The sequence below is a fragment of the Cebus imitator genome, unplaced genomic scaffold (assembly GCF_001604975.1).
Source record: "Cebus imitator isolate Cc_AM_T3 unplaced genomic scaffold, Cebus_imitator-1.0 Scaffold160, whole genome shotgun sequence".
Classification (NCBI taxonomy): domain Eukaryota; kingdom Metazoa; phylum Chordata; class Mammalia; order Primates; family Cebidae; genus Cebus; species Cebus imitator.
The window spans coordinates 3528371-3538811 of record NW_016107475.1 but is presented as its reverse complement, the minus strand read 5'-3'; the positions used below and the strand labels follow the sequence as shown (position 1 = coordinate 3538811).

Sequence of the window (10441 nt, the reverse complement as noted above, 5' to 3'; positions counted from 1 at the left end):
AATCAATGAGCCTTACTCAACAGGGTGTCCTGACCAAGTGTCATAGCCACACTGGTCAGACACAATGACCAGTTATGCATTTCCCCCCAGCCAATGCCACTGTTCCCTCAACCGTGATTTTAGTAGAAAAGAAAGCTCTGGAATCAAGGCCCGCACTGCAGTATCTGGGTTGGATGTCCCTGGTCTGGCCTGTGGTAAAGCCTCCGCCCTTCACTGTGTTCATGTTTGCGGCTCTGGCACGGGGACATCTGGCAGTTTTTTTAAAGAGACGTCTCGGCCTCTAGATGAACAATCTGGAACTGTAGAATACAGATCAAAGAATGAAGCGGATCTTTCAGTCGCCTCATCCTATAGCACTTGCACAGCCCCTGTCCTCTCACCCTACATAAAGTGTTTCCCACACCAGAGTGTGCGGGACAAGGCGACTCCAAATCCCAAGGAAGTAGGGTTTAGCTGGAGGTTAACCCCGTGCTCAGAAACCCTTCCATCTGTTATCTCTCCAGCTTCAGGTTTCACAGCAGTTTATAAATGGCATAATACAAGGGTAATGTGAGTAAAGTCTGAGAGTTTTGTTCATTATCAAGTTATCAACACAGTGCCCAACTAAGTAAGGTGATCTAGCGGAGTAATACCTCTGGCCTGGGGGAAAAATAAAACCAATCAAATCACACCTTTGTCTAAAATGTTCCATTAAAAAATTACGGAATAAAGTTTGAGATTTCCTACTTTTTCATGTTACCTTTACCTCAATTTTAAACTTATATTGTTTGTTAAAATTATCAGATGAACAACCCCATTGCCATGGAAGAGAAAAAACTGTGAGGAAACAGAATCACAACTCGGAAAAAATAAGTGAAAAGGCATTTGCATTGAGAGATTGCTAAGATTTGTTAAGTTAAAACAATAATGTATCTAGAAAAGACTGTGAAAATTATATATCTCAAAATAGAACAAGGCATAGTCAGAAGGCTCAGTAAAACAATTACTTCAAGACTGACTAACAAAAAGGATAAGTGAAAGAACGCTTCCATCCTTGATCTTTCCTCACTTCCTCCCTCAGACTCTACCAGTATGGATGCACTAACATAGAATAACCTAAAAGCCATGAGAAAGTGCTGGTATTTTCCAGGACCTCAAGACACCTTTTGTCTTGGTAACCTGAATTCTCTCTCTGATCAAGGCAGCTGACGGACTTTAAATGTATTTGGAGATACCGGTTCAAAGACCTCATCGTCATCTTCTACCCCTTCTTCTATCGGTTTCATCTTGGCAGAGGCTCGCTGGTGTGGGGATGACACATCTGTGGAAAGATACAGGAAGTAAAACAACTGAATGCACAATCTACCCCAATACTGGTGTGATGTATCAATTATAAATTCCAACTGGAAAACAAAACTCAGTCGGAATCTCTCACTAGTACCAAGAACACAAGTTCTATAAACTATTCTACATCAATCCAGCATTTCAAGAAAACAACCAAGTCAAGAAGAGACTCTCAGCCAAGAGAACAGATGAGGGACAGACTCTACTGTAGGTGCTTGGATGATATGAGTTTCTCAAATATATTCAGTTCCCAGGGGCTTGCCCCACAGTCTGTTTATGACTCAGAACGCATGCTCCTACATTCATATCATACATGGGAGCTTGAGTCTCATATTGGCCCTTCAAAGTTAATTTAACTCCTAATTTCCCTAAATAGTATTTCTATTCTAAAATTATGGAATCTAACACCATCTGTAATATCACCTAAAACACATTTCTTGCCTCCACTGTGGAGTCCAGTGACTCCCTGGGCTGATACGAAAAGACGAGGAAGAAAGGCCAGGCATTCAGGAGGGAAGAGCTGAGTGGAGGAAACACAATCCCAAGTAGCAGCAGGAGAAAAGGCATCCCCAGGGCCTTTTAGGATGCCATTTAATCAAAGGAAGCAGGCAACAATTCATTCATTCAGTCACTCATTGGTTTATACATTCACCAATTGCTTATAGAGCATCCACCACATAATGGATACCAAGCTTGGTGTAGAAGAAAATACTATCTAAAAGTAAGAGTAGACGTCATCATCAATAGACTTTGCAAGGTGCCTAATGAGCAGCTAACGTGACTGCATAACCCCCCTGCATACAGTCACCACCATCACTGTCAGGATCCATGCTGCCTGGGTTTCTGCATGCCCTACCCACACCCATCTCCTTGCTGCCCAATCGCAGGGTGGACTGGTATTCAGGCAGCCCACAAATGCTGAATGCAGCTGGGGAAAAGGCTGATGGCAGAGGGACACAGGATGAAACAAGACTCTTTAAATACTTGCTAACAGCAAAAGCAAGTGGAGGATCTATTAAGACATGAAGCGGATCTGCTACAAGATGACCACAGAAGTTTGTCAAGATCAGCTGTCATTCACTGGCAGGAGACAGGAGCAGATGGCCGAGTCGGCCAGCACGGGGAGAAGTCCACAGCCAGCAAGCGGGGCCACAGGCTTTGAGCATGTCATACAGCCGCTCCTGGCGGGAGGCTGAGTCGGCGGCAAAGGCTTTGCCCTGGCACTCAGCCACGAATGAGTGGTCATTCCTGGCCCCTGGTATGGCACGGAGGGAGGCAGCATGCAGAGGAGTCAAGACCAGAGGCTCAAAAAGCAGTTCCAGGGTTCAAATTCCTGCTCCGCAATCTGCGCTCAATTACCACATCTTTCTAAGCCTCCGTTTCCATATCTATAAAAAGGGGATATTCGCAGAATCTGCTCCATGGGATTGTTGGGAGGATTAAACAGAATAATGCATATGATGTGCTTAGCAGGGTGTTGGGCCTATAGAACATGTGACTAAATGTTGTTTCTTATTAACTGTACAGTCACTGCTGTGCATCTGGGGAAATGCTGCGACCAGTCATATCTTCTAACATAAAAAAGTATGCAGTGCTGGACTGTGGTACAGCTCATGTATACTTGCTGTACATATATGGAAATTGCTCACTTGCAAACATCTACAGGAAAAATATGGAGTTTCTTAAAAGACAACTACTGACATAAACTGTAGAAAATAAGCCTCTAATAAAATGGTCCAAGAACCCAATTCTGCACAGAGCACAGCATGGGAAGTTTTCAGGCAAGTTCTTATCCTTTTCCATGCAGGTGACACAAACACAACATTTACTACACATGTCTACTCAATGGCGATGACTCCTATCTGTGTGACCTTGGACAAGTTACTTTACCTCTTTGTGCCTTAATTTCCTTATCTGTAAAACAGGAATAATAAGAACAGCACCTATTTCATATGGTTGTTATAAGGATAAAATGACTTGATATTTGTAAAGTTTTTAGATCAGTGCCTGGGATGTAATAATCACTTTGTAAATATTTGTAAGAATATAACAATCAAGTACTATGGTCTTTGGAAGGCTATGGACTTAATAATGAGAAAATTTGTTAAAATTCATCATTGCTCATAGGAATGGCCAATAAAGGAAATGGGCCTTGACTCAAATGGGGGTTTGTGTTTCTCAATCTTAGCTCTCTTGAGTGTAGCCAAATTGTCTTTAAAATAAAAAAAAAATGGCCAGGCACAGTGGCTCGTGCCTATAATCCCAGCACTTTCAGAGGCTGAGGCAGGCGGATCACGAGGTTAGGAGATCGAGACCATCTGGCCAACATGGTGAAACCCCATCTCTACTAAAAATACAAAAATTAGCTGGGCATGGTGGCACATATCTGTAGTCCCAGCTACTTGGGAGGCTGAGACAGGAGAATCGCTTGAACCGAGGGGGCGGAGGTTGCAGTGAGCTGAGATCGTGTCACTGCACTCCAGCCTGCCAACAGAGCAAGACTCTGTCTCAAAAACAAAAACAAAAACAAAAAAATAGCCCTGCCTTCCATCATATTTTTAGCCTTAAGTTCTCATTGGGTCTCATAAAATATTAACTTAGGCTGAGTATCTACAATCAGATAAAACTCTCAGAACAAACAATAAGATGACATGCCTAAGAGCATTAAACCAAATCAATAATATATAGTATTTAGACATAATTGTATAATATGCTTAAATGAAACATACCCAGTTTATTTTGTCTGAGGAAGTAGGACAAATTGGTTCCTAGTTTTTAAGCTCATCTATCAAACCAGGAGGAACATCCTACCCTAAGATTGAGGCAGGTATCTATACTGGAGCCACAATGCTATCTGACCCTCCCAACTATCTCATCTATTCTTGCATTTTTCTCAGAAAGAAAATGAAGGGAGGACTCAACACAAATGGAAATGGTTAAGTGAGAAATTCCCAAGAGCCTTCAGCTTTTCTGTGAAAGAATTTATTCTGCTCCTACCATATTTGCTGGGGCAGAAGAAGAGCTGTGGCCTCTCTTACCATATAACATTAAAAGGATAATGAGAGTCATTCACAATCCTTGGGGTGACATCTGGGGTTCTCCAAGTTGGGCCTCCCTCCCCCTTCTAGTCCAAGCTCTTGCAAACTCACTGCTCTTCAAATTCAACCCATCCTCCTCTTTTCCTCTTACTTTTTTTCTCCACTTGGAATGGTTTCTCCACTCCCATCCCTAATCACCAAATTCCCATCCTTTCCCCAAGCAGGGTTCAAACTCCACCTCCTTCATGTGTAACCCTCCCTGACTCCTGGGGGAAGATTCTACCCTCTTCATCACAATAACTTCAGCCCTTACACATCCTGTATAACATTGTGGTTACAGTACTTGCACCTCTTCCCTATTAGGAAACAGGCATCTTGAATGCTGTAACCATGGCCTCTCTTCTCCTGCAGCCTTGCAGAAATACCCCACACATAGCCAGGACCTTGATAAGTCCTTAAGCATGCAGTGATGAAAAAAAATCCCTCCTCTGAAAGGCCACATAGGGAACCTCAGAAAGGATCCTGAGAATGAGGGAAAAAGACATGGGCATCATGTTTAATCTCTTGCGGGTCTCCCAGTGGGGCACTACCAGCATTCTTCAAGCACAGGCAGGCCTCAGAGTCCAGTAAACCTCATTAGGAAAAGCGACTGTCATCCCTGTGCTCTGTAGCATGTCCCCTGATGGAAACCACTTTTGTATAATTGATTTGACATTGCTTAGATCATGGACAAGAACACTATTCTCTCAAGGGAATATCAATAGGCTTAACTGCACCGTCACCTGCTATAGTGTTTTCATTCAATCAGCAAAATCAATCAGGGGCTGACCACAAGGTGCTAGACAATGGGTTAAATGGTGGGTAAATAAAAATGAATCACACCTGGTCTTTCATGCTATCTTATTTCTCAGAAACTCAAAGCACTTTTCAGAGCAATTCGCCCTCACCACATCTGTACTATTATTTCTACCGTATATTCTGAAGCTAAAGCAAAGACAACTTGGAACACCCGTGAAGGAAAACAGAGCGGGTGGCTGCCGTGAATGAGCTTATTTCTCACTAGGGCGTGAACCATTTAGACAAAAACACATCCTAGGAGGATAAACCAGGGAGTCCTAACAGCCTGCAAAGATTGAATTTTTTCTGCAAAAGCTGTTGACTTACTTTCATTTCAAGCTTTGCGGCTGAGAATCTGCAATCCCCCCCCCCCCAAATCCCTGTCCTTACAACAACATTGCCTTGTTGTTCTTTTTCCACCGCAGTAGACCCACTGGCAGACAGGAGTACAGCCCAACCTGCCACTTCCAGGGACGACCCAGTGCCAGTTGGCTGCCAACCCCTCGCTTAGAATCTAAATCACAGAGAGTGTCCACTCTTTTTGTTGTTGTTATTGTTGTTGAGATGGAGTCTCGCCTGTCACCCAGGCTGGAGTGCAATGGCGCAATCGTGGCTCACTGCAACCTCCACCTCCTGGGTTCAAGTGATTCTCCCGCCTCAGCCTCTTAAGTAGCTGGGATTACAGGTGCACAACATCACACCTGGCTAATTTTTTCTATCTTTAGTACAGATGCAATTCACCATGTTGGCCAGGCTGGTCTGGAACTCCTGACCTCATGATCTGCCCACCTCAGCTTCCCAAAGTGTTGGGATTACAGGCGTGAGCCACCGCATCCCGTGAGTGTCCACTCTTTGTATGAACCCCAGTTACCCTGGCCTTCTGTACCATTGACAGCCAAGTATAACATTCACATCCAAGAAGACCAAAGGATCACTTGCCCTGCCTCAGTATCTGCAACTGTCATGGCCATCAGAAAGGCCAGCTTTGAGGACTGAGGGGCAGACTGAGGGGCTCACCTGGCCCCTAGACATGGAGCTCTCTGGCCTCATCAGGAGACTTACTGGTTCAATGAAGAGACTCGGAGTCCATCCCTATATATAGTTGGAAATCATTTCTTTGACCCCCTAATACATTCAAAACCAATTTGTAGTATGAACAAAAAAAATAAGGGAGTACTATATTTCAAGGGAATGGTCTTCCATTTCACAAGTTGAACACTAATAAATAACTTCCACAGGTTTGCCTGGTTTTTCATCAATTTTATGTACTGATGCATCATCAGAAATTTGCCCAGAGGCCCAACATCTTCCATAGATATGAGGGCATGAGAGGAGCGAGGAAGAAATAGAGCTTATCTTTAGTTAAGTGCTTTTTCAAATTACTTTTGTCCTTCAAGGATGTTACTATAAGGCTCATGATCTTTACTTTTCATTTATTCCAAATTGTAGAGGGGCAAATAATTCCATATCCACAAATTTCCCAGAAAACAGATTCTTAGTTTTCTATTAAAACTATTTTTACAGTTGGGAGACAGAGTGGTTAACCCTATCCTGTCCTGTTATATTTATTGTGATCAGGAAAAGATTTCTGCAATAATTTTTTTTCTGTTACCTATAATCACCTTCTACCTGCCAGTTAATACATTTTATTATAAAAGCATATAGACAGTATCTCACTGAACTGCAATCCAGATTTAACAGGTGTGAAACTGTTATACAGGTATGTCAAGTGTTACTATTACTGGAGGGATGTTTCACATTACACCAAGGAGCAAAAAAGTCCTCTGCTCAAAGGACGTCCATGGGTACCAAGGTACCGTGAAGGTGCAGCCAGTAGAGTAGAATTGTACTCTGGGCTGTTTGCCAAACTCACAGTATGTTCACATGAGAAAGAGAACTGCATCACCAGGCTGACATGCTGAGGGTAAGAAAAAAAAACTCAAACTCAAAGTCAAGGGCACTGAGTACACGCAGAAGACTGAGACAGCATTGAGAGCCCTGAACTAAACAATGGACACTTCTGCTTCTGCCAGATGACAGGGTGTGACCACACCATGGGCTCCGACAAAGGGATTCAGATACAGCCAGGAGAGTCTCTCCTGGGCAGAACTGTTCAGGCAGCAGCTAGGGCTGGGGGCTGGTTAGGGAGGAGGAGAGTCCATCACTAAGACCCACGGCATGTCGCCGAGGTCACTGGCTACAAGGCCAAACTAAACATAGGCCTCCGTGGAGGGACTACCCTGCAGATTCTTCTCTGTCTTCCAGAGTCGTGAGTTAAAGAACCACCAGAGGCCTTAAAAAAACTTTTTTTTAGTTTAAAATGCTTGTGGGTACATATTAGGTGTATATATTTATGAGTTACATGAGATATTTTGATACAGGAATGCAATGTGAAATAATCACATCAGGGTAAACAGGCTATCCATCACCTTAACCATTTATCCTTTGTGTTACAAACAATTCAACTTACTCTTTTAATTATTTTAAAATGTGTAACGATTTTTGACTATAGTCATCTTGTTGTGTTAGCAAATACCAGGTCTTATCCATTCTTTCTATTTTTTGTATGCATTAACCATCTCCACTTCCCCTCTACCTCCCCCGCCCCCACTGCCCTTCCCAGCCTCTGATAACCATCCTTCTGCTCTCCATGTCCTTGAGTTCAGTTCTTTTAGTTTTTAGCTTCTACAAATAACTGAGAATATGTAAGTTTGTCTTTCAGTGCCTGGTTTATTTCACTTAACATAATGAGAGGAGGCCTTTTTTATACATGAACCAGGGAGATCTTACATGACAGTCAAAACTCCTGCATACAGAATAAGAAAAAATGAGATAAGATTCTGTCCCTATTAAGCTTATTTCTATTTCAGTGCGCTTCTAATTACAGGAGGGCCTGAGGGCCTCTCCTAGGAAAGAAAAGTAAACAGACATATTTGTTGTTCTTAAATCCAGAGTGAAGATCATGCCTGTTCCAGGGGATGAAAAAACTAACTCAAATCTGAGCTTCAAGTAAGTAGAGTACCATGATGTGAAATTTTTCAAGTGATTTTTATCCTTGCTTAAGAAACACACTTTTTAAAAAGGAGCAACATTTCTGTAAACTAATATAATGTACTAAGATTCTCTTTTCTCCCGTTAAATTTAATGATGTTTACTTCATTTCTTTCAAAATGTTATTATTTTTATTATGCTTAACCATCTGGCCAACTGCTTTAGCAAGTAATTAAAAACCTACAGGAGTTTAGAATTTTAATTAGATTGTACAATTTTTGAAGAATGGGAAAGGGGAAGGATTTAATGTTTTTGTTTTTGTTTTTTTTTTGGCTGGAAAGAATTATTTCTTTTTCTGTCTTATCATATCCTAAGATTTTTTTTAATTGAGGAAACTGAGTTTGAATTGAAGCTTTCTGAACAATAATACTGAAGGGCAGCTTCGGCCTGTGCACCAAATGTTTCCTTTAATGCTCAGCAACAGCACTGAGGAACTCAAGCAAAGCATACAAAATGAGGGCAAATGAGGAGGTTAGAGTAGCTTCGTGGTTCCCATGATGAGGTCTACTCTGCCCCAAGAGCATATTCTCAGATCAGTACCTAACCACTTGGATGGACAATCAGGGCCTTGAGCTGCAGAGCACAAGTGTGGTGTGAGCAGCCAAGGAGGAGCCAAAGTCCTGCAGCTCCTTCCTGCTCACAAGGAAGAAGATACAGGGTAGAGGGGAAGGAATGAATGAACCCAGGAGAAGAGTGAGGGCAGGATCCAGGCTGGCAGCCATGCCACAGCCCAGAGAACAATCCATCCAGGATGCAGTCGGAGGACAGCAGGCTCTGTAAGGAAGGTCTCTGGGAAAAACAGGACACAGAACTGGGAGAAAGGATATTAGGACAGAAGAGGGAAGGATCAGAAAAAGAACAACTAGAAATGCCCATAGAAACAATAAGCAGTATGGAAAGGCAGAGTTCAAATAGAGGACAACCACTCAGAGACTTGAAGAAATGAAATGGGCTTCACATAAAAGACAGCATGAGAAAGCAGCCTGATGACCCCAGGGATATGGTGGATAAAATGTGTCCCATGACAGCAAGGCAAGGAAACAACTTCAGGGGGAAAAAAGGCAGCCAAGTGATAAAATAAACCATGGCATGATTTTCATGTTGTGTATGAAAGAAGAATCCACTTGAACTTGACTTTTAGGAAGTCTCCTTTGAACAGAACAAGAGTCACGACATTGGAAACAGAAATAAATGTAAGCACTGCCCACTACTTGGTTCTACATAAAGCACAATAATGTCAACATTGCTTATTTATTTTAGACTTTGTGAAACAATTCATAGACAAAGACTAACTGACGTTTGAAAAGAGAACATATAACAACCTTGATCATTTCAAAGTAAAAGAAGAGACCCAGAAACAGTTTGAAGGTAGAAGGGGGAAGAATAAAAAATGGTAGGGATGCGAATGTCCTCATCTTTTTAAAAATTTTATTAAAAACTTTATTTTTTATGAGCAGGGTCTCACTCTGTGCCCAGGCTAGAGTGCAATGGTACGATCTTGGCTCACTGCAACCTCAACCTCTTTGGGCACAGGTGGTCCTCAGTCTCCTGAGTAGCTGGGATTACAGGCACAGGTGGGCCACCATGCCCAGTCATTTTTTGTAGAGACAGGGTTTTGTCATGTTGGCCAGGCTGGTCTTGAACTCCTGAGCTCAAGTGATCTGACTGCCTTGGCCTCCCAAAGTGCTGAGACTACAGGAGTGAGCCACTGGGCCCAGCCCTAATGTCCTCACCATTAAAATTAGTACAGAGAGAAAATGAAATGGAGACTTAGTGTATTGTTTAATGTTACAAAGTTAAAAAAAGGATAAAAACTAGTGACTTCACCACACTGAGCAGAAAGTGGAAGGGAAGTTAGAAGCGAGCTAAGCAGGTTAGTAGATAAAGGTTACCAAGTCCACCTAGAGTAGGTAAGAAGGTAGTGACTTGCCTGTAATTCCAGTACTTTGGGAGGCCAAGGCGGGCAGATTACTTGAGCCCAGGAGTTTGAGACCAGCCTGGGCAACAGAGCAAGACACTGTCTCTACAAAAAATACAATAATTAGCCACGCATGGTGGCATGCACCTGTAGTCCCAGCTACTTGGAAGGCTGAGGTGGGAGGGCCTCTTGAGCCTGGTAGGTAGAGGATGCAGGGAGCTGTGATCGTGCCACTGCACTCCAGCCTGGATGACAGCATGAGACTCTCAAAAAA

General features: G+C 42.7%; 1 protein-coding gene across 2 annotated transcripts in view; it reads right to left on the bottom strand.

Moving 5' to 3' along the window:
* Positions 1-863: 863 nt before the first annotated feature.
* Positions 864-10441, bottom strand: part of BVES (blood vessel epicardial substance) — a 36493-nt gene continuing 26915 nt past the window's right edge. For both annotated transcript variants that reach the window (XR_001829638.2, XM_017543771.2), the window contains exon 8: positions 864-1300. Coding sequence is in view for 1 of the 2 variants with exons in the window: in XM_017543771.2 (XP_017399260.1) it covers positions 1176-1300 (125 nt within the window). In the remaining variant the exon portion in view is untranslated. The remainder of the gene's footprint in view (positions 1301-10441) is intronic.